General features: G+C 39.2%; 1 protein-coding gene and 1 pseudogene across 1 annotated transcript in view; both read right to left on the bottom strand.

Annotated features, from left to right (window-relative positions):
- PDXK (pyridoxal kinase) overlaps positions 1 to 27,967 on the bottom strand; it is a 45,792-nt gene that overhangs the window by 10,931 nt on the left and 6,894 nt on the right. Inside the window, exons 2-5 of the mRNA XM_035315925.1 lie at positions 14,028 to 14,082; positions 6,982 to 7,086; positions 4,082 to 4,165; positions 2,174 to 2,220 (exon numbers count right to left, since the gene is read on the bottom strand). Coding sequence (XP_035171816.1) covers positions 2,174 to 2,220; positions 4,082 to 4,165; positions 6,982 to 7,086; positions 14,028 to 14,082 — 291 coding nt within the window. The remainder of the gene's footprint in view (positions 1 to 2,173; positions 2,221 to 4,081; positions 4,166 to 6,981; positions 7,087 to 14,027; positions 14,083 to 27,967) is intronic.
- Positions 22,648 to 25,889, bottom strand: LOC118160872 (annotated as a pseudogene).

Genomic DNA, 27,967 nt, shown 5'->3' with positions numbered 1-27,967 from the left:
TTATCAGCAGCCATATCAGATGTGGGAGTAACACTCTCCAGTCAACATAAAGCTACCAGTGTACTGATATCCAGCAGGAATTAAAGTGGCTGTGCATCCTCCAGCTGGTGACAGTGCTGCCAACAGCGCTTTTGTCACTGACAGTGATGGGAAGCATCACTAAGGAGGCCTAAACTGGTAGCATTTAAAGGAAGTGGTGTCTAGATGAAGAGCTTTTGGGTTCCCTCTTACCAAGATGACAGAGCAGCATGTGGAAATAAAGCATCCGAACACAGGAACTCTTTTTTTGTGTCCTTACCTCCAAACTAAACTACTTTGCTGTTGTACCGATGGAACAAAGGTCCTTTGCTGCACGAGTGTGCACCCACATTGATTGTGTCACACTTGTGGGACTTGAGGAACAAGTAACATTATGTTATATGTTATTTGTCTCCTCCTTTTAGTGCAATATTTCTGGGGTGTGCTGTACATTAATATGCCACAATGGGAATCGGATTTGTAACTTGCGTGGTACAACTTAATTTATAAAGTAGTTATGATAAGTACATTTGCTCATGTTGTACAAACCATCACGTACTTTGCTGACAGCAGACCCAGCTCATAAAGTAATGAGGGCCAGCACTCCCTCCTCTGCTTTCCTGTTCCATTTCTATCCCATCTTCTTTAGCTAAATACAGCCCTTTAGCAAAGGGAGATTGGTTGTCTAAGCAGGTGATGTACACTAAGATGTAGCAGGAGCCTACCAGTCTGTATGCTCTTCAGACTAGAAAGAAAGTTGAAAAGCATCAGCTGTTCTGGCATGTACTGGAGTTCAGCTAGGAGTTTGAGTTAAATTGCAGGAGCCACCTCACCTTCTCGTGTCCTGTTGTAACTCAGTAAAACAAAACCTTTATTAAGATTCATGGTTTACTAGTGGGTTGATACTCTTCATCAGCACCCCATTTTCTAAACAAGGATTAATCCTTCTTTTCATCTATGTTTTAATTTCTCTGTTAGGCTCATAAGCTGTGTCAGGCAGGGTGTTATTTATACATGTTCCCATGTGTTATTATCTCCCATTCTAGTTATATCAGCGACAGATAAAACCTTATCATGGTGTTGACCATTAGGTTCTACTGGAACACGCATCATATTGCTGCTCAGCTCATTCAGGTTTTTATGGTGATGTGATGATGTCACAGGGACTCTGCCTTTAGACAGAAGTTCAAGACTAGATCACATCTAGATCAAACCATTTTAAATAACAATTGTATTACTTTTTATGGCAGGAATGAGCTGGTAGGTTGCATGTTAAATTTTCTCTTCTTCCACCTATCTTGTCTTCCACCCAAAAGACATGGGAAGTTCCATAGTTATGACTTCTCCCCAGAGCCAAGGCTTTGCAAGGTGACTCTACAGCTACTAGATCTCTGCCTTGTTAGAAAAAGCTAAGGACAATAAATATTGCAATAGTCATAAAATGAAAGAATAAGGCCAAAAAAGCAATGGCAAATTTATTACGAAGTGCTATGCCATGTGATTTTTTATGAGCAGGTAAACTGTAGAAAGGTACAAGGACACAGAGGAATTCATAGTGCATGACTAGCTTAGGCAGAAGAAATATAAAATACCATTATTGCTGATCTCTTCCCACATTGCACTTTCACTGCAACTATCTGCTAGTGTTGATTAAAAATTAATGTCTCTTTGTCAGTATGCAGTCTGCAACTGGCACACTCGACCTTTCTGTCACTACCACAGCCCAATGCCTAACAGCTGCTGGATCTCACATGAAATAAGTCAGCTTCATTTAGGTTCAAGTGGTAGGTCAATTTGTGTGATCGCTGACAATGTGAGCAAGGCTCCCTGCCAAAACTGCTATCTTGACAGAAAATGAGAGAACTCCAGTGAGAAATGAAGGGGAAGAGGGAGATATTTTCCTGTGGACAGGGTCCGTACTCCACCTGTTCTCTCAACAGAGAGTTGAAAATAAATCCTAGGGGTATACAACCATTATTCTCCCCAGACAATAAACTAATGATAAACAGGAACAAATGTTGGGAAGATGCTGGGATCCAAAGGCACACCGAGGTAAAGTAGCTTAGTCTTTGTGTTTAAAAATTAAATCTTTATACTTACACATTTATATAACAAAAAATCACTACACAAAGAATCTAAACAAATAAGTACTAACCATGGAGCCTTCTCCATTCCACTTGTCACCCATCACTGGATCGCATACTGTAACAGAGAACAAATCTAACTTTAGAGATGGGGGGCAGTCAAAGAAACCTTGGTGGGGGTAAAAGTTTTAAGTAACTGTAGCAGCTATGTTACAGCACTGTCCCTTGATAGCTCATATATTCACACAGTTCTTGCAGCATACTTAACCAAAACTTTTAAATTGGTGGCTGAAAGAGTAAGGCAGGTATAAAAGAAATCTTGAACAGGTATCAGAGGGTTGTAGTCACCCTCTGCTACCTGCCTCCATGTTGTTACATCCGAAAGCGATGAGGATGAGAGGGTCTGATCACAGGGACAGAAGAGGCTTCTGTTATGGCAAATGCACAGAGCCCTCACCTTCACTCCCCAGTCCAGAACTCTGTTGCAGTAATACTACTATGGTGGGAAAGAAACACGGAAGAAGCTAATATTTGTAAAAAGAATCCTATTTTTACTTTAGTGTAAAAATATACATGCAAAATGTTGTGTTGTACACATAAGAAGTACGTGTATTAAAATGAAACAAGATGAAAATCCTGGCCATAGTACATTAGCTCATAGTTGATGTAGTATTAACACACATTCAGCACAGGTTCTGAATCATCTGCAATATTAACAATGTATTCTAAGTGCCCTCCGTTTCAAAGCAAGAATGGAAACAACCTAGGCTTCTACTTGAAAAAGAATACTGTTCACTGTGTTACAAGAGCTTTCAGCAAGATAAAAAAGAAATACAAATCCCAACATATCAAATCCATGTCCAACTGGTACTTAAGGAAGTTTCCACAAGTAACAAGAGAGACATTTGTTTTACATTTTAAAAGTATTTTCCTTACATTATGATCTGTTTATTAAATATAAAGGATCTTAGAAGCTTAGTTGTGTTCCCATTATCTGACCACTTCCTTCCTGTTCTATACAGTTAGGTATTTCTTTCTGTTCATACTCCAATAGAGTTTTTAGTTTTCACTTGCTAGTACAGGACTGTGGAGAACCTGCCAATGTAACAGCTTCACTCTACGCTAAAAAGGTGCAAAAATCAAGCTCATGGTGATATCCCTGCTACATTTTTCAAAATGAGAGCTGTGCTTTATTAATTCTAAGTCCACTATCACACTATGCAGCATTGCACCTTGTAAATCCTGTGAACCATTCTAGACTCCTGACCACAGGGTTTATTGAACCTGAAGATGCCAAGCTCAAACTCTGATTCACAGCTCTTTATCCCAGTAAATCCCCACTGACTTTGTTGTGTTACTCTAAACTCTTGCTCAATTCAAGCCTACGCCGGTTGTATTCAAAAGTCCTGAAACACTCAGGGTCAAAAATGAAGAGGGGAATCTTTGCTCTTTAAGCATTCCTGGGTAATCTTAGCACAAGTAACCAGAATTAAAGATCTCTTTACATTATTAAACTTACAAGGGACACTGGGACTGTTCTTCTGTGATGAAGACGAAAGCATGGCAAGGCTGGATGGGAGCGTCTATCCCACTTTTGACTGACTTGGAAATCAAGAAGAGGCTTCAGTGATTAGCACTTCCAGCCTATGGCTCGAAACTACAAACGGCAGCAGCCAGCTGGGATTTTACAAGACTTCCTATGATACAATCACTCCTTAACACACACTCTCCTCTGGATGGCATAATGCGAGACACATACTGAAAGGCGTAATATCAGAAAGATAAAATCCAACTCGCCCAACACTTAAAGCAATGGTGAAATGAAACTTTACTGGAGTCTCAGCTGGTCCCAGACAGATCTGAGCACAAATTGATTTTGCAATGCTGGGTAGCATCAGAACAATGCTTTCATCCTAAAACATGAAAATGATGGGCATATACAACAATGAAGCAGAAAGAATTACAATTCACATCCTTACCATACACAAGGTTTGAATTCTGTTGCTTCAACTCCTGGACAATATCCACCACCATTGCAAGAAACGATGTGTCCCTTGTATAACCTTTATGAAAAAAGACACTTTTAAAGTGAATTTTCAATAATGTTTTGCTGGTGTAATTATTTACTTATTTAGCATAGAAATGTGGCATACTTCTCATTCTTTGGATCAATGCATGTAAAAAGAAAGGCATTCTCGTATTTTATTCAGGAATAATAGGTGGGACAGTCTCCACTATAAATACAACTTTAAAAATCCATTTGCTAAGCACGTTATACATGTAGTGATCATACAACTTCAAAATGTTTGAATATATATACAAAATAGTCGGGCTGTGTTTCCAACACATAAATGCAAGGAAAATTAGTCTTGACCATTTCAGATCAATGGCCAACATACTAATGTTAGGCTTAGCAGTGAGATAAGCTAGAAATTGTGGGTTTTTTTTACATCTCAAGGCCCTAAATACAATGTTAGCACTACAACATTCTCACTTAATTATCAGTTTATTTAATATTTATCTGCTTTTTTCATTTATATATTTACGTATTGTATTTATGTATTAATTTCATTTATAACACATTAATTAACAAGCTCATTTTCATTTACTCTAGTTCATTTAATAGTATTAATCTAGCAAGGTAGCTTCTTCAAACCTTCAGTGTAGAAGTGCCCATTCTACTAATATATTTAAAAATACATTTTGGAGATTTCTTGTTAGTCTTAAAATTGTTCAATTCTTACATGTTGAGGACAAATGGAAAAAGATCCCAAGATTTTGGGGCAAAATGCTTTGTCTTATTTCCATTAAATGCTGCTTATCATTGAAAAACGACAAGCAAAGATTTTTGTTTTAAATGACCTGACACAGTAGAACGGCTTAAAAACCTATAAAGCCATAGTATGAGTAACATTATCGATAGAGGCATTTCAAAAGCATTACAGAGAACTGGAGTTTATCTGGCACCTTGAATGCTCTACTCTAAGTGAAACAAATATATGAAGACCTACAAGTAACTGACAGCCACAAAAGTTAATGAAGTGTCATTTTATATAATCACCCTAAAGATAATCATTTCAGCCAAGATACCTACAGTAATTAGACATGCAATTACAGTCAAATCCTAACTGCTGACAAATTAATTTAAGTGTTTGATTAATCATAACCAGGTCACTGAAGGTAGCAAAGTATGGCTGTGTAACATGGTGAATAACTGTTCCGGTTTGAAGAGAAAAATATGTCTTTTGGCCCTTAATGAAGAAAGCTGATTTTCAAGTTCAGCCATAACTCAACGCAAAAATACAGTGGGTGTTATTAGATCACAAGACATGAATGTCATTTCCATCCATTCCTTCTTTGTCTACACTTCTCTATGTCTATACTTTGTCTATACTGTCTACACTGAACAAGTTTTTTAAACAAACCAGAACAAAACACCCATCTATATATCTATACCACAAGTCATATAAGGCATTTAAATATTTTTTGTCTTCAAAATTTTCAAAATATTTCAATTTTTCTTTCTATTGTTTTTAATCTCTTACATCTGTTTTGGGAGCTTAAGACGCTAATAGGAAAGGAGCTGGGGACTCTTCTAAGAGTTGGAAGTAAAATAAAGAAGGAACATTTCAGCAAAAAGAATATTCAAACATTATTTACCAATGCTGTATAGTAATATCTCGTGAAAACTCCTACAATACAGCGAGCTTTTCCTGGAAATGTCCTCTGTGTGACATCTTTCAAGGAAACAAAGGATGTTCCTTTAGTTTGCAATTACAAAGTACCCATTTATGCTGAAATGAATTTCTTAACCTTAGCTCAGTCTATTTTCTTATTTAGTCTCCTTTACTTTGGAACGATTCCCTGAAACAGAAGGGAAAATAACTTTTCAGTCATGCCATACCCTTCAAGCCAGAATGACTGCTTTGGGGTTATAATCCATCCAGTTAAACTCTCCTGTTTTCCTTTTGTATAAGGAGAGCGCTTTCCTACATGTGGAAACTGTGGAATTAATTAAATCTGGCAATTTATTTCTGTTTACCTTTAAAAAGTGACATTTCACTGCAATAATAAATAAAAAAAAGATACTGTAATCTAAACCAGATGCATAGCTCTCACTGAGGTGAAAGCCCATAATTAATCTACACCAAAGAGGGAGGAATTGGATGAACAGCAGTTTGTAATAGAAACTGCTGATATAATCTCCCCATTCTATACAACGTTCTACAAGAAGCTTTCTTTCCCTATATTTATAACACTTTCCACCTAGTGGCGCATAAAGTCATTATGTCCTCCAGAACTGCATTCACTTGGAGAAGGTCAAAGGAGCTACGTAGCAACAAGAGCAAATCAAAAAATCGTAACAGAGAGAAAAACAAAATCCAACCCTCTTTATGCTTTGCTCTGTATCCAACGCACAATCCCGTGAAGATCAAGTAGAAAAAACAAGGACAGACAACTGCATGTAAGTCATTCTATTATGCCACAGAGTGCTACTAATGCAAATTTAGGAGAAAGGGTTAAACCCATGTCTTCGGAATGATTTTAAAAATAATACTATGACATTCCTCACCCTTTTTTTCTGTAGTCACTCCCAAAACATTAACTAAGTCTGTACAAGACTGGGCTGTACAAGTCTGTAAACTATAGCAGAGGATCAATTTACCCACCCAATTACAACCTTCTGGCCGGGGAACACTGACTGTTGCAAACTAAATAACGTGAGCAGTTACATCTATGACATACAATTAAAATCACAGGAGGAATCCAAGGAGGAAACATGTAATTGCTTGGTTTGGGATAAGGAGGGATATGGTTTATATATCTCTATGCTCATTTTACTTTTCACGTGAACTCCAAAGAAACAAGCTCTTCCTACCTGTGAGTACATAATCATACTGGTTGACCTTGTTCAGCTTAAGTCCTTCATACAGTTCATGAAGTTCATCTGAATTTAACACCTGACCCTTCCAGTGTGCATAACCTGCAAAACAAAAGCCAGACAATTTTTCAAGGGCTAGGTTTTCTAATTAGGATTACAGAGATCAAACATGTGGAGGAACATCGTATGCATCAGAAGGCATTTCTAACTTTCTCTTCTGTAACGCACTACTGCCGAACGAAAGCTGCTGACAGAACACTTCCATCCTCAACTTCTTCTTAGCATCTGTGTCTCCCAAAGGAATTGGTATCATTACTCTGGAGTTTCACATCGTCCATTTATCAGCACTTAAAGCAGAGTATGCATAAGCTCTTGCAAGTTTTCACATGTGGCCTTTACAACTTTTCCTTTCCTGTTGGGAAGGGGACAAACATGTTTGAGACTTCACCGAGGGGGAGGCTGCCAGTAAAATCTATTTTAGTTATTTTATATTATTACAGAATAAAATAATAATAATAAAAAAGATTGACAACAGGATGCCACATTTAATCATCAGCCATAAACTCTGCACTACGCAGAGCCCAGGTTTCACTCAGAAGAAAACAGGCTTGTAGGTAGGGGCTTGTGGGGTCTATCTGAACACGGGTATGCAGCACTTTCACACCTGACATGGCTTTCACTGGCACCTGCATATACCTAATAGAGCAACCACAACAGAATATCATCATGAGAAGTTCTCTAAATGTACAATTTCATCTGGCAGAGTGCCTTCCAAAAATAGGACAATGTTAATGCTGAGAATGCTGGAAAATGCAAACAAATATTAGAAAGACACACACACACACACAAAAAAAAAAAAAAAAAGAGACAAATAATATCCATACCTTATTATCCTTGAAGGATCTCTAGGAATTATAAGCAACTATTTCTGGCTGAGAAGTGGATGAAAGGCTATACTATAGGGAATTGCTGAAATGACTTCAGCAAACAATTGATCAAGCTCCAAGACAGCCAAATTGTTATTAAATAAATGTCACTGTCAGATGTTAAACATTTATTGAAAAATGTACATGCACCTTTCACCTTTCATCAAAGCCTGTCCATCTAGATGGCAGCCATCACTCCCTTGGATATATATATACACACACACATGTATATAAGAATGGCATTTCCTCCAGGACACAGATGAGGCACCCAAAATTTAAAGCTTACAACCTTCATAAATTCAGGATTTGTTAAAAAGTTCACCTTTTTATTAACTTGGATGACAATAAGTGAAATGTTACACTAGTATCTTCTTCCACACCACCCTGTAAAGGAGACAATGATATTTTGTTTTAATTTCTGCTCTGGAGTTCGAAAATTCTGTGATAAAAACTCTTGGCTTTGATTATCACTCTAAACTGTGTCATTAGAGGAACTGCCAAAAGGTGCCTAGAGCCTAGGATAAACACATTTTTCAGTTTTCATTCTTACAAACGCAAATACACCCACAGCAGGGTGAGCAGATGGATCATTTTGCTCTCCTCATCTCACAAAGACCTAGTCCCTAAAACACGACTCTCTGCCAGATGGTGAAGGGACTGACTCACATCAGCCACTCGGATTCTCTCCTTAGCAAATGGTTTTTTAAAAAAGTCGTTGTGAATAAAGGGAGAAAGTGGATTCCCACACGCAGACAGCAGTTCCACTCCAGAATGCAGCAATATTCAAAGCAGCAACGTCTCACACCTAGGCATGTCTCTAACTCTGAGAGTATGAGGAACCCTTGACTACAGATGACTCAACCACTTGGCTTACTTAGGCAATCGTTCATACTGCCACATCATGGCTTTAGAGAGAAATAATCTGCCCTCTCCTCTTCCCTGAATCTAAACTTCTCTTAGCACTCAAAAGCCAATCCATACAGGGACATGACACGGCCCTTTGTACTCCACTGTGTCCAAAATTCATCAGTAAAGCTTAGTTTGTTTCCACAAACATGGAAACTCAGTGGGCATATGAGGTGAGAGCAGTTTGCACCCAGAATCAAGGTCAGCCAGCTAAAGAGATGCCGTTCATCTTACAGTACACACATACGGCCACACGAATCGCTGCAAATGCAGACAATTGTGATACTCTTGGAAGCCGTTCCTGCAAAGCAAACCTGTGCATTCACTATTTAACTACAAATTAATCTTCCTACGTCAAGCTACCTTAAATAGTCAGTGTGCAGGATCCGTGTCACACTGATAATCCATGGAGGGAAAGAAATCAAGTATGGAAACAAAACATCAGGTAGCAAGCAGCCTGCTTAGCTCAGGAACTGGGAAATTACCCAAAAGGGGCGGGGAGATGTCTGAACTCTCTAGCAATGGTTTCCAAGGGTAGCTAAAGGTCCTTTTTTTACTATCTGGTAACAACTGCAGTACAACCTAAAATGCAATCACACCACAGTTGGAGGAAAACAGCCCTACAGGAGAACTTGGGGAAGCCCCAGCTCCTCAGACAGAAGAAAAAAGGCAATGCCTTCACTGGATCTGCAGGGAACTGGGATTTCACTGGGAGCTGAATTATGTTTGAGAAGAGAAAAACAAAAATCAACGCTGACAGTGACGTGGAAACCACTGTAAGTCCTTTCCCCAGGGAACCTTCATATAACATGATGAATAAGGACGAAATCCCATGACCCTGCATTTATCTTACTCTGCACTGCAAGCCTTGAAAGATCTTAAGGAAAATCAGCTTTCCTAGAAAAGTTATCTTTGTGCCTGCATCACTGAATATGCCTATTTGGCAAACAGAAAGAGAAAAAAAAACTGAATCTTCTGTTTCTGCCCACTTACCATAACCCCTGCTCTGTAGTAGGAGCAGAGTGGCACTTAGTACAAATGTTCAAGGTCTCACAGTACCTGGCTACCCACACGCATTACACAAAAAACACAGCCAAGAAAACTTTAGGATGAGTTTCAAGTTTGTACTTGGCAAAACCACTGCAGCCCATTTGGAAACTACAGAGGTGGTTAGGTTTAGCAGCTGGATCAATCTATTAATCTTTTATCTGGGATGTTAAGGTCAGATTTTGGCTTGTATCTTTCACGAAGGATGAAAGATGGGTCCTACTTCTTTCAGTTACAAAACCACTAAATAATTCTACTCATTGCCAGGATAAGAGAGCAGAGAGAATGCTGCCAGTCATGATACAGTTCTCCAAAACTGCACTTGGCAAAACTGCACCTGGCTTGAGCTGACTGCATTAGTCTTCTGGATTAATAAAAATTTTAAACACATAGTTGAACATAAACCATTAAACATCTGTATACCCCTTCTACCTATCTGTATTATACTTTTATTGCAGTTAAATTTTATATACTTGTTTTTAAGCAGCTGAGGGAATGAAAAACATGTAAGATATGATGCTTCCTGCCTCTCAACCCTCTAAAATTATAAACTTAGACATTAGTCTCCAAGCAAATGTCTTGCTTCACCTGTATCTAAAAGAATGACAGAAACAGCTAACACTACACCCACACTACGTACTTTTCTTTCTAACCTTCCTCCAATAGTACTTTTTTTTTTCCTTTGGAATGTATTTATAAGCTTCTTAATTCTTTTCAAAAACATTGAGAAAAAGAACAGCATAAAAATCCCAGGCATACCTGAACAAAACAAAACAAAACAAAACAAAACAAAACAGTTAAGTATAGCAAGGCGTGTAAGATGTCTTTGTTCTCCAACGCGAAACATTCTGTTCTGAGGTTTGAGTTCTCCTGTGGTGCTCCCTGCAAATCTGTTCCGACAGGCTTCAATAACCAAGTATTTCACTTGGGAAAAGGAAGAAAGATGAAGTGTTTAAGGCACGTGGTGGGCAAGCAATCAGGTTTCAGCTGTGCCACAAAATTCACATGCAAACTCTGCAGATAACCTGGTCTAAAAACATTACTTAAATCTTCAGCTATCAAGAGGGCTTCAACAGAACCAGAAATAGAGTACCAAATTCACTCCTGGACAGAACTAGAGGATTATTTACATCTGGCCAGTGTGGGAGTAAAATATTACCACTGTTAGGCAAAAGCGGGGATTTTTTTCTTTTTGTCCCACACATCACAGGCGTGAAGGAGTGCATATGGGTGGGAGACTGTGAAGAATCACATCAACAAGATATAATTATAATTTCTCATGTATCAGACCTACCAATCAATCCAACCACGCACTACACACCCACTAAGTGGAAAACAAAAGTGTTTTGCTTTAAAACAACAGGGGGGTAGGAACAGGCTATTTGTTCTGGGAACAACTTCAAAGGTAAGATTTAGATGGCTAAGTAAGCACATTATATGCTTATCATTAACAAAAATACAAATCATTTAAGAATTAAGGATGCACCGCCCAAAAATAAACAATGATGCGGTCAAAAAAAGACAACCTAGATTTTTATTTTTGCATATTAGACAAAATGAGATGCTTTTGCAGACAAAACAGTAATAGAATAAAAAGCCCAAAATCTCTGTAGGTTGCATGACAGCTTTTTTAAAAAAAAATATTTGTACAAGAAGCACGATGCCATTCAAGGGTGAGTCACTCTAATCATAGCGTAAAAGTTCCTCGCCAAGCAATATGACAAACTGTTCTCCCAGGGGAGCTGACTTAAACCACATTTTCTGAATTTCAGGATTATCAGAGACTAAAGAAGGCTGAATTTTCTGAGCAGAAGTCAGCAGAAATAGCCCTGAGGTATCTTAATCATTTAAAAACAGGGCAAAAAAAAAGAGCTGTAATGATTCACTGAAGAAGGCCTGTTAGTCATGAATTCTCCCTGCGTTTTATCTTTTGCTGACATGACCAAGTTTAAAGATGGAGATGAGGAAAGAAAGAAGGCCATGTCCAAACACCATGTCACACACTTTGCTACCTTTGCCCCCTCTGGCATGTTGCACTCTTTTAGAAACAAGCATTCCCAGCTAGACTTTGAAGCACAAGTTTACTCTTCAGCTTTAATCATGACCATAGCAAAGTTTCTCATAAGATGCTGTTCTCGTAAGTAAATCAACAGTTTTCTCCCCAGTTTAACCAGCACATGATCCCTGTGTGTTGTGGCACTGCTCCAGACACAAGTCACAGCCCAACACAGCACATCCTGTTCACTAGTCCCAGCAGTAGCACAGGCTGCACGCCCATTGACTTGTGTGCTAGCATACATAAATAAACGTTCGAGCTGTACACAAGTCTCTGTGAGGATACCACTGGATGTTCCTCTGTCATAGGGAAGGTGCAAAGCCCTCTGGCTTTGCAAAACTGGGCTTAGAATCTATGACTTCAGAAAGGTGGAAAAGATTTCATGGAAAAACGAGTGCTAGAAAACTAGACCTATCATAAAAGAGAACACGTCTCCTTCCTTTCTTTTCCATTCCTTCTTTTTTCATCCAAATAACCCAAACTTCTAAATAGAACCTCCCTTTATTTACTCTTGAGAAGTGCCAAGGACTTACTGTGTTTTGATTTTGGGACGTTCATTTAGGCCTTCTTAAAAATAAATAAATAAATAAATTGCTGATTTATTGTTCCTTCTACGATCTTCATTGTCTGGTCATCCTACTGGTAATGTAACTTCAGACACATTCAGGTTTTGGTACAATATAAATTCTATTAAGCTCTCTTAATGCCCTATGAAACTGTTTTATTCTTAAAACTGACAGGCAACAAATGACAGGTGCTAACCCATTTTCAGTTTTTAGTTATTAGTTCAGGTGAAAAAGATGTTTATTCCTGGACGATTACAACAGTTTTACCCAGCTATCAAAATTGAAACAAAAGAAAACAAAATAACAAAATCTCAAACTCCAAAACTAAATACATTAATGAAATAGGACAATCAAAACATCTCTTAAAGCATGAGCAAACCTTTGTACTGTGCCAAAGGTTGCAAGCAGAATAGCTTTTTGCCTGAGCCAGGAAAGAACCTCCAAGTCTTTGTTTAATTATTACTTCTTTCATGCCTTTCCTCAACCAGAAGAGATGGCTTTCTACCTACCTTTGAAGTATGTGTTTCCTTTTTCCAGGGTGAAACCCTGCTGATATGAAATTCCTTCCATGATAGGAACATCCTATAAGCTTTTGAAAGCTGCCTGGAAATGAACATGCTAAGAGAGAACAGAGGCTCTCTGTTCCTCTCTGTTCCAAAATTTAGCAGCTGATTAAAACAGTTGTACCTCTAAGAGACTAGGATATTATCTAAGTATTTGTCTTTTTTTTTTTTTTTTTTTTGGTGAGAAACCACTTTGCTCTTTTCTAAGTCACTGAAGACAAGATTTGTTCCTTGATTTTACCTAGAGTACATCTCCCCTCAAACAGTCTGCCACCACCATTACCGTAGATGTGTCTCCATTGATTCAAAAACAGCAAGGCACTTGGAGCTCCTTTATGGGTGAAAGGTTTTTCAAAATAAAGAAATTTCATCTTTCTTTTTAAAAATAAAGTCTTCTAGCACTGTGCACATTAAGAAGTCTGAAAGTATGATGCAAGTACATCATATTTTGTTCATGTTCAGGCTTAGGACTCAAGTGTACACCCAAATGTATTAACACCTCATCCCTCCGTCCAAAATGTGATTTTAGGATAATTGCTCACCTTCTGGATGGGCACAAAGAGTGGGAATGTTTTGTTTAGCTCACTATTATTCTGATCTTTGTGGTTGGTAAAGTGATTATGAGCATCATAGGGCCATCCGGTACAGAATGCAGTACTGAAGACTTCCTTGTTCACAGAATTAGCTGCGTAGCTGGCCATAGTTGTGTTATCTCACTGTCTAACCTAATTATATTACTGCCTAATAAAAGAAACTCACACTCTAAAGAAGCAGAACAGGCCATTACCATGTCTTACCATGTTCTAATCCCAAATCCACAGATTTACAAGAGACTTGAAAATTACATTTATGTCTGATATCCTGAAAATGGGAGTGAAACAGAACTCCTTTCCACTGTCATGTGATAAGCTGAGCCACACGTTGAGTACAGCTGAGTGATGGTGCGGTGTTGTCTTTAAGGTACATGTAAATATTTTACCTGTGTGGTTTGAAAACTGGACTGAGTTCACAGTGTCAACTTCAAATCCCAAAACCTGTAACAAAACACAGCAATATTTCTTTTACTAATGCAGCTTTGTCAATGTTAACTGGAATCACAAAACATAAGACAGCATTTTTATTTCTCAGAGCACATTTAAGAATTTTTAGTGCTGTTTCACAGTGAAAGCTGAGTCAATATACATGCAACATAAACAATGCAGTTACTTTAGCACAGAATGGAAAAAGTGACACTGGCAACAACATCAGAAAAACAGAGCCCTGAATCCTCAGGAAAGAGTTCATCTGGGGACAAGGATGGAGAGGTTGTCCCAGCAGCAACGACAGAAGCCACGAACAAAGCCTTGGATAGTTTTTCTTGGCAAGAAAAGCAGTCTGAATTTCAAGGTAATAAATGAATGCAAAATATGGAGGGAGGATGTTGTTCGTATTTCAGAAAGCCGATCTTTCTAAAAAAACGACAGAAGAATCCTGAAAGGGATCAATGTGATGAGCAATACTTGGATTTCACAAGTAGGTTCTTTACAGCTCAGTGCTAAGAGAATAGGAAGAAATCAAAGAGAATTAATTTGGGGAAAATTAGGCAATCAAAGGAAGAGAGCTTCTAAAAGGACAAACTAAAAAAAAACAGCCTAAAGCATGCTCCAAACCCATCTGCTACCTTGCATTACCAGCAATCCAAATACTGAAAGAAATAATTTGCTACTGCAATCAACAAACACATTCCTCTTGCCCAAAAAGAGATAAATATTTTAAAAATGAGAACACTAAGTCAGGAGAAAACTAATGAGGATTATTAGCCTGATAATACCTGTTCAATAGAATTAGGGATTACTGTTCAAGCCATTTTTAGACATTTTTATCTACAACCAGAGAAATTCTAATGCAACAGTGACATAACAGTCTGACATTTAATATTTGCTTTCACATCCTACTTGCTCTGAGTAAGAATTCTCCTCAAAAGAAGAGCTGCTATATATGGCTCAGTGAGTCATACCAGAAGATAACAGTAATGATGCATCACTGTTTATGATCCATTTTCAGGCAATTTGCTGAGGAGGGGGGAATGAATAAATAAGGTTTTTACCAGTCACGTTTTTCACTGAGAAGCACATCTCTTTCTCTTTTCATCACGAAGGCAACCCCTTCACATGCATTAAAAATCTCTGGGTGTATTGTACCAGACATGAGATTTCCTCAGTGCTTGTACTTTCTCCCTCACATAAAGCCATTAAGTAACAAGCCCCTTATTTCAAACCCTGGGTCTTTATAAGATGGAGGTATGTGCTGCAATGGATAGGTCCTTCTGCCTGCAGGCACTGCATTTCTGTTGTGCTACAGCTCAGTGTCTGGACAGGTCTTAGTAAGTCTCTTACTGCAATATTTAATAAAGCTTTCTGTTCATTCTTAACTAGGCAGCTAAGTAATCTTACGTTAATGACAGACAGAATTGTGGGTTGTCTCAGCCTGATCAAGTTAAAATTAAATTCAGCTTCTACTCTTGCTCCGGTTTCTTGTTTCCTCTTGAAGGAAAACAAGATTTTATTTTAAAGACCAAGGAACGAACAAGGTGAGAACATGGCAATACTGCTATGACCTTAACCTTGATGTCTGCACGTGCTCTGCAAAGAAATAAATGACAGCACTGCCTCTAAAAGATTGTCACCCCAGATTCAGTTCCCCTCCTGGCAAAGAACAGAACTAAGAAGTTGTAATTTCCTTCCAACATCTTGACAATAACTGGGAATTAACCCATCCCTGTGCAACGCCTAGTTCGCATCTCTCCAACTGCTTAACACCTGGTACATCAGAACAGGCTTTCTACGACTCGCCAGGTTTACACCTGGTGCTTCGGGGAGGAGAGCACACACAGCTCTTGCAGGGAGGGATGTTCTGCAGCATGGACAGCCATTCTAACAGCTGACTGCCACCACAAAGTGCCACCCTCTTTGCTCTCTCCATCAGCACTAGATATGACTTCATTTCTCAACAAACTTCTCTCTAGGATTAGGGATTTTTTGGTTTGGGTTGGCCAGTTTATCTGCTTCAGCCATCAGAAGGGAATATAAAGGAGGCCAATACTCTCAGAGACAGCTAGATGTCAGGTTAGCTTAGCTGCACACGTGGTAAAACACTTCTCAACAGCACAAAACGGACTAAAAAAGCTAAAAAGCCTCTAAGGTCCCTATAACAATCACATGATGGTGTTAGTCTACTCTGTCACAATGTCTAACTTGTCCGAAAGTTCTGGTTTGAGTAAATTCAAAACAGGACTAAATTTATTTTATCAAGCTTCTTGCTTATTAATGTTAAACACATTTAAATTACTTATTTTAATTAACTTATTTAAAATCAATCCACTTTGGTTACTGTCTTATCTACACACAGAAACAAACCTACTCTGATGTTTCTGAAGTAAATACATACATAAATGTCAGATAAATTGTCACCTCAGCACCTCCCCTTATATAGGCAATCAAAATTCAGTAATTCAGCAAAAAGCGGCAGGTGAAATGGCATGTAACTATAAAGTTAGATCCATACAGCAGTTTTGTGGTGTTCAGTCAACAGAGCACAACCTCAAGCTGGTAATGGTTTATCACGGTTCACTGAAGTGTGCAGCTGTCTCTGTGCTTGGCTTGATAAATATGGCAGAAGCCACACGTGCCACTTTGCCAGCTCCACCAGTGTGACAAATGCCTGTACTGACATACCGACAGTTTCACCTCATACCCACAGATACACCACATTCTACTGTATCCTGAATTTATTTGTGTATCAGCTTGTTATGTACACAAAATGACCCAACTCTGGATCTTAAAACACTCACTCTTCTCTGTGTGTGTGTATGCATGCATGTGTTCCTCTCACCTCTGTGTAAATAAACCAAAGGAAATCACTCTGCTTGGATTTTGCCTACATCAGAACTAACACCTTCAGAAACTAGGCCCTGGAGCATGTCCAGAGAAGGGCTACGAAGCTGGTGAAGGGCCTGGAGCACAAGTCCTGTGAGGAGCGGCTGAGGGAGCTGGCGGTGTTTAGTCTGGAGAAGAGGAGGCTCAGGGCAGACCTTATTGCTCTCTACAGCTCCCTGAAAGGAAGGAGTGGGGAGCTGAGGGTCGGCCTCTTCTCACAGATAACCAGTGATAGGACTAGCGGGAATGGCCTCGAGTTGTGCCACAGGAGGTTTAGGTTAGAAATTAGGAGACATTTCTTCTCAGAAAGAGCAGTCAGGCATTGGGACGGGTTGCCCAGGGAGGTGGCGGAGTCACCGTCCCTAGGGGTGTTTAAGGAGAGGTTGGACGTGGTGCTTAGGGACAGGGTTTAGTGGGTGACATTGGTGGTAGGGGGATGGTTGGACCAGATGATATTGGAGGTCTCTTCCAACCTTAATGATTCTGTGATTCTATTTGATCAGTGTGAGGAGTTAACTTACTATGGAATACACAATAATGCTTCATGTATTGCTTCTCCATACCTGCTTGTAAATAGTGTGTACGTGGTGTTGCTTCCCCTGCCGCCCCTAAGAAGGGTCCTATGGTGACAGTCCTGCCTCAGGTTTTGGAAATGTGGGTTTCAGCAGATACTTTGCAAGTGTCCATGCTCCAGCTGCCACATTATCCTCATCCCTTTTTTCAGATGACCTGGCCTCTCACAGACCCTCCAGCAGAGATCACTTCCTGCTTTCCATCACCTCCTTCTACTGTCAGTCTGTATAAATATCATTTGCCCACAGAACTGCAAATCCTGGGCGAATCTAAACACACAGACCGTTTGTGTAAGAATGATAAGCACACTTCGAAGGAAAGAGATGACTGAGTTCATCCCAAATCTCTCAGCCTCCAGTCTAAGCACATGTCAAAGTTCTTAGTTAAGAAACTCAGGTTGTCTCTGTTACATCATATAGTGACATTTACTTTGACACAAGTCTCAGAGAGAAATGGGCAATTCCAACATTTTTTTAAGTATCTTCACCAAAAGAAGCAGAACTGTTACATTTCTAAAATTACATCACAAAACATCAAGAATAGAGGAGTCTTGTGTTTGGAAGGCATGGCTGGCAGAGCTGAATGACAGATTTCAAGAAAATATTTGCAAGATTAAATAAAATACACACACTGGAGCAGAATGCATTTCAAGAAAGAGCTGGCATGAAAAACACTCTAACATTATACATGAGATCCAATGAGGCTGAATTCTTCCTCACAAATAACTGAAAAAAAGGGCCAAATGTCATCCAGTCCTGTCAGCTCCCAGTGCCCAAAATGCCCTTCCAGGCTCGGGAACAGGAGCTGCATCACCTGTGCAGCACCAGGTCTACAGATCTACAAGAAGACACATCTTCCAGCTAGCAAGAGGGGTCAAGAGGAAAATCAACACAATAGAAAGGAAGATACTTTAAAATATATGAACAACATTTTAAAATGTTGACTCTTTTTGGAAAAAAGAACCAACAGCCTCGCTTTCCTAAAAGCACAGAAGTAATTTAAACTTACATCCATGCAAATAAGAAGACAAAAAAAAAACTTCCCTGAAGTCCCAGATAGATAGAAAAGATCTTGTTGTATACATATATACACAGTTAGTTGCAAGTTCTGGTTCACCTCCAAAAACGCAACCTTTTGGATTTGCCAATGTTAATGCATTTCGTGGTGAGATAGAGATTTGTTTAAAATTTACTGTCTTCCTTTCCATTCTGAAAAACTTGTCAATCATATATATGCTGAAAGATGCTATCCCCTCACTACAAAGAGCTAGTAACACACTGCAAAGAGCTAGTAACAAAGACTGTTAGAAATGACAGATTAGAAACATACGTTTCCTTCATGAGGTAAAAGTTGTGCCTGTTGTGTAAGGGAGGATTGTCAAAACAAGAAAACTATTCTATGTTACAGAAAATGTGACTGTAGCAACAGAGATATTAAAGATTTTGAACGTAACGTCACAAATTCACCTTTAACGATTGCTAAACTTTATTTTTATATTTGTATAAACCACATTATGTGCCAGTGGTCTAAAAACAAATAAAAGAAACCATTTTAAACTCATAATCCTATTTGCTATATGATTGGTAATACCACTTGAGACAGAAAACTGCTAGCTTCCAAGATAAGCTGTGCTGCAGAGTAAACACTAATATAAATTTTCATTTAATAGTTTTATTTACTCTGAGGAATGCTTTTGAGAAATACTAAAAGTTTTACTGTAGGTGTTTCTGCATAAAATCTGTATTGCAATTTTACCATGCTTCTCTGGAGGAAAAAAAAAATTAAAAAAGGTTTTCAAAAGTATCACACTTCACAGTATTCCAAACTTACCCTTTTCTCTTTTTTCATTCAGTTTGGAAAAAATAAAAATAAAAAAATCTGTGTTTATCCACATGTAAATGACACCAAATGTATCATTGCCTGCTTCCCATCCTAAAGTTTTGGTTAGAAGGATAAAATCCATCACCATTGTATATTTACATTATAACTATGCTGGCTTTGTCAGTAAAGACATTGTTTTCTTCGCTGTGAATCGAGCAATGGACCAATTTAACTAGAATGCTTTAGTTTGTACTTAATTCAGACAGTCTTAGAGAACAATGACCTAGTTCTGGTGGAATGCAATTCAATTAAAAATACCTCTCTACTTTGCAGCATAGTCTGTACGTGCCTCCAACGGTGTTTCATTTTACAGTCCAAAGCTAAGAACACCAAGCAGTACTGCAACTCAAGTTGGAAGAAAAATCTGCAACAATGAGTGAAAGGCAGAAAGAAAAGCAGTGTGAGGGAAAAATAAAAGATTATATAAGACTATGTAAACTGCATACACGTTTCTTCCATATTACTCATATCCCCTAATAAATGTTCACAGGTTGCTACCTGTATTTCATGAAGCAAAACAGAGACCTTCATCCAAAGTCTCCAGTTTCTTCTAAGTTCCTGATTTTGGTAAATGTTAGTTTTACCATACCAGACAAACACAGCAAAACCAATTTTTCCAAGTGATCCCATAAACCAGAAAGTTTGTAAACCACAAATCCAGAGAAAATATCAGAAGTCAGAGCTGTAAACCAAGCTCTGTCTATCATTCATGAAAATTCATTTACTGTGAACACAAGGTACCTCATTTCTTGTACGTACAATTAGAGCTTCATATCCAGATCTGAGTTATAAATGTGTTACTGGTGAAAATCTTGCTATACAAATTGTTTGTTCACAACTCTAAAAGGTGATTTTATTTCCAAGGGAAATTCAATTTGGCAAGAAAATGGCATTGGCTAAGGAGAAAGATTCTGCTGACTAAATTCTGTTAACTAGACACTCAAACTAAGAGAAATTTTGGACTCCACTTTTGAAAGGATTTGACTTCAATGCACCTAGTTTTCCCCGAAATAAATTCAACATTAACTCCCTTGCATATCAACTCTTCTAGTTTTAACTAGATATTCATATTATACAGAAAGATTATGGGAAAAGGATGAGACTTTCAATGAGCATTTAAATGATGAACCATCAAAGGTAGATAATGTCCCGTCCTTTATGCCAACGAGAGGAAACAGAGTGGTGAGTTAGAGCAAAGCAGCAGTAAATATTAATAATAGTGAGAAGGTTAACACAGATTAGACAAGCAAATCAAAGCCATCCAGATAGAGCCTTAAAAGGTAGCTGGTGAGTTATGTGCAGAATTCTTAAGCACGGATTGAGATATGTAAACTCCACTGTACCACTAATTTATTTTCCTGTACTGGGCAAGATCTACATGCAGCTATATTTTCAGAAACAGTCACTAACTTCAGCTGCTTTCCTACCTGATGACTAAAAAACCTGGGAATGATTCACAAAGTCACGAAATCCAGGCAGATCTCACTGCTTTCACTTTGTGATGATGAGGCAACTCTCCCACAAGTTAGCAAATAGTCTGACCTACTATGCTCCACAAAAATCGCTTGCTTGAATGTTGAGTGATTGGCTCTGCAGAGAAAACACATTCTTGTGGAGACGCTGAGTAGCAAGGAAGCATCACAGATGGAAGGATGTGGTTTTAAACGAGTTCTAAAAAAGTATACTGTGTTCAAACATCTAAGTGTATGCACTCCTCCTCCTGGTCGTAACAAACTGTTAGTGCTACTAGAAGGTTTCTCAGCTGTCTGGGCTCTTGATCAAGATACACAAGTTGTAAAGCACAACATCATCACAATCTAACCTCTAGATCTTGTATTTCCAAACCCTTTCTACCCACGGTGCTGCCTTTTTGAGAAGTAGAAGGAAGACATCTGGAGGACGTGGTCTATCATCCTGCTATCTTAAACACAGCACTACTACAGATTTCAGTAACGGGACTTGTGAAAAATAAATCCTGTACCAAATACTGAACATGTGCCTCCTTAAAGCATTAAAAATGCATGACTTCTTATAGGCCTGAGGACTGGTCAAGGGCTAAGCTCATCTGAAACATTATTATCAGCAAAAAGTGACAAAGTAACGGCACCATCACTGTGCAAACCCTTGGGCTTAAGCTAGCAACACCTGACCTCAGATGCAATATGCCAGTGCCCCCCCCCGTTCCTTACATGCTTGTAAGCAAGCATACAGCTTGGAACAAGACACTGCTCCCTCCCCACCACCAAAGAACAGCTTGTGGAATTTATGATGTGCAGAATCAACTATCCTGCACTATTCCTACTCCATCTGTGTGCTGTAATGATCTGTACAGTACCATATAATACGTATGGTATTGTACTTCATTTTTCAGAACACAGACCGTGCCACCTGCTGCTGCAATAACTACATCAGACTCAAAACCCCTCTATTTTTCCCCACAAACTCATGGCTTTTCATGAAAGCCTGCCAGTATACTCAAAACAAAATGTAATGTCGAATTTTCAAAAGTTAATGGAAGCACATGACATACATACACACACTTTTTATTAATTGTCAGAATATGCCAACACAAACATCTTAACTATGACTGTGAATTTTAATTAACAAACACTTAATAATTACCTAATTACAGTCTTCCCTGCCTCCACAAATACAGTTGTCATAAGGAAATTCAACATTAAGGTGAATTGGCATAAAGCACTTGAATAAACGGTCCTGAGCCAAAAAAAGAAGCTAAAGGTAGATGGGTGCATGAGCAGTGTGTGTGGTGGCCCATGCGAGGGGCCAGCACCTGAAAACCATTAAGCACGAGCCCATCAGAACCAAGATGTAGGTGCTGAGAGCAAAAGCTGCCCTGCTCAGGACTGCACAAGGCACGTCTCATTAACCACAGAGGGCCTTTCTCTCACACAGCAACATAAAACCGAAGTCTAAAGAGCCATGCTATATGATCATGTCTTCTTCCCGAGGCCGTCCCTCCTCACCCACATTTAGATCCCAGCTGGCTTTACTGCCATGAACAGGATATGCATACGGTTGTTCTACAGTTTTGTAAGATTTCTATGCAAGCTTTATAGCGTAAAGGCATACTTAAACAAGTGGGCTTACAGAGTCTTAAGTAGACAGAATTTATGAAGAATTTTCAAGAAATCTTGTGGTGTGTCCTTAAACTGCTGGCTTTTAGACGAATGTGTGCATAATCCACAAACTGAATTTGCCAGTAATACCTGTGTTCGTTTACCCAAGTACTCTACCACGTAAACCAAAACCATGCCATCCCATTTTTTTAGATATATTAATACTGAGCTTAATTGAAAGTCATTAAAGCCATTAACAGCATTAATATTAATGCCACAGTTAAAATTACCCTGTCAAACTGGTTAATTGAGTTGGTTTATATGTATTTTTTTGCTTGCTAAGCAATGGCAGCACTACTTTCCAGTAAAAAAGTTTCTGTACCAGGCCATGAAACATTCTTAAGTATCCAATGTATTACAAGAGGTTTGCTTAGATGTGCTGCAGTTTGGGACTTCATCTCATACAGCCATCGCTGTCGTTCCAGTGAACATCATTTCTCCATTGTATTCCTTTAGACTTGGAGCAGAAACACAGCTTAAAAGGCTAAATTTCTGTCATCGCGTTAATTTGGAGTGGGAGAAAGAGAAAGGATTTTCCAGTTGCTGCTTGCACCTCTCGCTGTCTGTGTGCCAGCTCTTTCACTTAATTGCACCTCCTTCCATTCAATACAGAATCATAAAACATACATTGTACTGGATATAGAAAATCAGAACACAAATTCAGCTGGGGAAAAGGAACCTGGGGAAAAGAAAAGGCATGTCCCAGCAACTAGTGAAGCAGGCATAATGGCTGGCGTGGGTTGGTAAACTGAACTGAAATTGCTATTGACTAACCCAATCTTTTTTTCTCTTTCTGAGCTTTTAATAATCCATACCAAGTAGATAATGAGAACTCTGTAGGTATAATAGAGCCGTATTTTAGTACAACATTTGACAAGGCACTGCAAAGAAAAATCATTAAGATATTGGAGATACTGTTCCAAGATAAAAATACAAGAGCACATAACTGGCTCAGAAACAGAGATGCTGGAGGTAATTGTTGATGATTCTTTAATCTGGAGCCAGGTACCAACAAGACCACTTAAGATCCTGGGGTAAGAAATAGACCATCACAAAACAGACAATAAAAAAAAAAGTACAGCAGATGACCTTGAGAAAAAGTTATTTCATAAAGGCAGGCACCAGAAATACAAGAAAGGTTAAATCAGATACGAAAAACAGTATTGGGATAGTCTCCAATACTTGTTAAAAAACAGACCACTTTTATTCACTTTAAGACAAAATACACTATACAAACAATTAAAAAATCATGTGTATATACAAATAAACTACCTGGTTAGAACTGTTCACCCTCACAGTAAGAAAAAAATCCATAAAAAACCCAAACCACCATGCCTTTCTCTACCCGAACCATAACTCAACTTCTTGCATTCTCAGGTCAAACTTGATGCATCTTTTATGTTGTTTTCTTTCCTTCCCAAGTTAGGTTTCCAGTTACAAAAGAACACACATGAGAGGAAGCTAGGCATGAAGTAGCCTGGCATATTTTATATATGTTGTCACCGCATTTATCTGATAGTTATTGTTTCTCTATGTCCACAAGTTCCCACGTTCAACAACTAAGCACGTACCAGCCAAACAAGATGATCACTTCAGGTTGTCTTATTTCTGCTCCTGGAGCAACAATCCCTTTTCCCCTCTGACCAGCTGCATACCAATCTGTATGATTTACAAGCTGACTTCAGCACTGCACATGACAGAGGACATACTGAGGACAGAAGCAGAAAATGAATGCCCCTCTCTTCTTCCAGAGCAGACTGCAATTTTTGTCAAAGTGCTCCGGCAAAATCGGTACACGTGAATTGAGAATTCACAGATGGACAGTTCCAGCTGTAAGATCAAGACCATCTGAACAGAAAAGGCTGGAACAGCGTGAAACTGCAGTGGATTTGTTCTCAGATAGTTTATTACCTGATTTTTCTAAACAGGCTCACAACACAAGCACATACCTGAAACATAATCAGGCCAAATTCAAGAGAAGGATAACACTGCCTTAACGATGTTCCTTCAAATGAGCCTTAAAGAGACAATGTTTCAGAGCAAATTCACCAGATCACTTAGTTTTACTTTCCACTCTGACAGATTGGTATGCGTTGTTATCTACCCAGTATAAGGTGCTAAGAAGACAATAGATATGTCTCCAGCAAAATTCCCTCTAAGCCATTTTGTTCAGCCCTAACAAATCCCTTGTTCTACATCACCAGCATTTTTCAATGGTTTAAATTAAACATATCAGTTTAAGGAAGGAGACTGATCTGTAGTCTGCAGAAATACAATAGACAGTCATTTGCTTTGCAAGCAGCGCTTTACAGGGGTGTCCTCCTCAGTCTGTAGCACTGGTTCTTCAAAACCCTTATCAACTGCTATCCCTTCTATATCCACAACCTTTTTGTTAACGGTTAGATCACTTCAATCTACTGCAGTGGTAAACAGTGAATGACTCTGGAACTCCAGATCCTGGTTCAGGGAAAAGTTATTGCAGAAAGGGACTCAGTAATATGATGCCCAGTCCCTCTGGGTCTAATTTGATCTTTGTGAGGTTTATATATTCAGGACCTGAAACAAGGTCCAATCACTTCATTATGTCTTCTGGGAGAGTGTCAGGTATAAAGCCGTTAACCCCAGGCCCATATACTTGGAAAACCCTTCTAGCTTGTTCTGAAGGACCTTTAGGAGCATCAAGGGCCATACCCTTGGCAAAAAACACTGTGAGGTGTGCTTCACTGCCAAGTATCCAGATAGAGAACTTTAGAGATTTTACATAGGAGCCAACCTTACAGTATCTCAGAGATTGCATCAACATCAAAAAACCTACTGTTGCCTGTTCATGTATTCCAGAAAATTGCATTCAAGGTTACTCAAATACCCTCCTTTGTCTGCAAATGCACTAGACCATCAACATTACTCTATGCATTACACCAGTTCAGTTCAGGATCAGTCCAACTGATCAGTCAAAGGATTTGTAGTACAGTTGCTCTGTTAATCTTCTTACGTGCAGGATGTCATACTAGCCATCTGAGGTGGGGTCAAGTGATGGATCGGCAAGACACTGATTTATAGGAGCTAAGGTAATGAAAGACAAGGAAATATCAGTCTGTTTACCCCCTTATTATTCCAGTAAAGAACAAACAAACAAAAAAAGAATGTGGTGGTGCTTTGGGTATCTGACTGCCTTCCACCCAAGAAATACATTCTTACCCTCCTTTCTTAGCACCTCTTTACTATTAGGTAATGATGACTTTTCATTTGGCATCAGATAGAGCAGTTGCAGTTCATCTGTGAGTCATAGGACAAGGGTAACAGTCTCAAGTTGAAAGAGGGTAGATTTAGATTAGATATTAGGATGAAATTATTCACTATGAGGGTGGTGAGGCGCTGGCACAGGCTGCCCAGAGAAGCTGTGGATGCCCCATCCCTGGAGGTGCTCAAGGCCAGGCTGGATGGGGCTTTGGGCAGCCTGGTCTGGGGGGAGGTGTCCCTGCCCATGGCAGGGGGTGGAACCAGGTAGTCCTTAAGGTCCCTTCCAACCCAAACCATTCAGTGATTCTATGATCTGTGCTTCTGGAGAATATTAAAATCTGCAGGTTCACTGCAAATTTCACATTCGTTATGTTCATGCTACTTCCTTCTATACTTGGATGCAATCTGACAAAAACATCACACTTGTCACTGCAAACTCTTGCCAACTGGAATCATGCACAACGTGCTACTACACAAGTAAGTTTACAAACACTGATTAGGAGAGGCAGACACACACAGCAGCAATAGGTCCAAGTGCTGAGGCATGGACTTAACCTCTTGCTTATTTTAGTGACTGAGGTGTGTGCGAGCGTGATGCAACAACACATTACTTTCCCATGATTTTTATTTAATGTTTAATCCTGCTGCTCCTATTTTGTACAGATAATTCTCCAACTGTCAGTCTGTTAACAATGCTTGGCAAGCATGTTGTGTGCATTCAAGGTGGAGTGTTGGAGCTACCCTGCAGGACAGAGATTTGTTTTACCCAGCATGTACGCTCTACTTGGCCTTCTTAGGTGGACTATGAACGCATCCCACTCTCCTACCACAATATCAGATGTTAAAGTGCAAGATAACAAATACTTGCAAAAACAGAACAGAACACGACTTCCTGAAAGAGGCATCATTTTTTGTAAAGATCACAGCAAGGTCACCACGAGGACAGCATGAAGCTTCTAGAGAACAGTTGAAGGTCTCACCAGCTCCCTCGGAGCAAGCAGATGTCTGAAACAAGCGTACTTTGAGGAAGTTTCTTTTGGAGCCAATGCCAGGTGCAGGAGCCCGAGGCTTGTTCCTCCTCTGATGCCTCAGTTACACCAAAAGAACTGTCCATGGGGCTGTGCAGTGAACTGGATAAGGAAACTAGATCAATTTATAACTTGGATGGTTTCTCAGAGCAGTTTAACCACACGGCCTCACAAAATGACTTTCCTTGAAGAATTGAAGTGGACGGAGAAAGAGTGCAGGTGGAAGAAGCAGCTGGTGTTGGTAAGGGAAGAGCAAGTTTCTATAGCTGGTTTTGCTACTCACTCCAGCAGATCATGAAACTGTACCCTAGAGGACAGGTAACCTAACACTACTGAGTTGCCATATATTTATTTTGTCGTCGTATGAACGAGAAGTACAATATTACTTCCAGTAACTACAGTAAGAACACAAACAAGGACTCCTAATTTAAAGCTCCTGGCAATATTTGACTACAAAATGAATGAGCTGTGGCGCACGTTGTAGCTTGCGCTGGTCCACAAACAGCATCAGTGAATAATTTCTGTGCTACAAGAAATACTATCCCTGCTGGCCTCAGTTCTGTTCATTTTCTAAACATTTTTTTCTGTTTCTCCCAGCTGTTGAGAGTGTTTGATGGTTTCCATAGATAACGCGGTGCCTGGCACCTATGAGAAAGGTGCTGTATTCTGCCAGAGAAGTGAGAGTAACCACGGTGATGAGTAGGATGGATAGGAAAAGACTTCCCTCAGCCTGAACTTCTTCAGTAGTACTCATCACCCACAACAAACGCTGTAAAATACATGAAGTTACACAGATTTAGAATATACATATATATATATATATATATATATATGAATTGACTAGATTTAGGCTAAACTGCTAAATGCATCACCATAGATTCTGGCATATAATTCTGCAAAAATAGTATCAAATTTTGAGAACTTAGCCAACATTTATTTCTGTTATAGCTCATTTTCTTTTTCTTCCCACTTTCCAGAAGATGGGGAACAGAAATACCACGCACAGGAGCTACAAACAAGCACTGTAAGATTCAGGAAGAAAACTAATGATTTAGTATTAACACTAGATAAACTAACAAACAAAAGTAGAGCCCCTTTGAGGTGAGCACCAAAGCAAAGGAAATAGCTCTGTCATCCTTGCTTGAG

This window comes from Oxyura jamaicensis, chromosome 1, assembly GCF_011077185.1.
Source record: "Oxyura jamaicensis isolate SHBP4307 breed ruddy duck chromosome 1, BPBGC_Ojam_1.0, whole genome shotgun sequence".
Classification (NCBI taxonomy): Eukaryota; Metazoa; Chordata; class Aves; order Anseriformes; family Anatidae; genus Oxyura; species Oxyura jamaicensis.
This window is presented reverse-complemented; position numbering and strand designations above follow the sequence as displayed.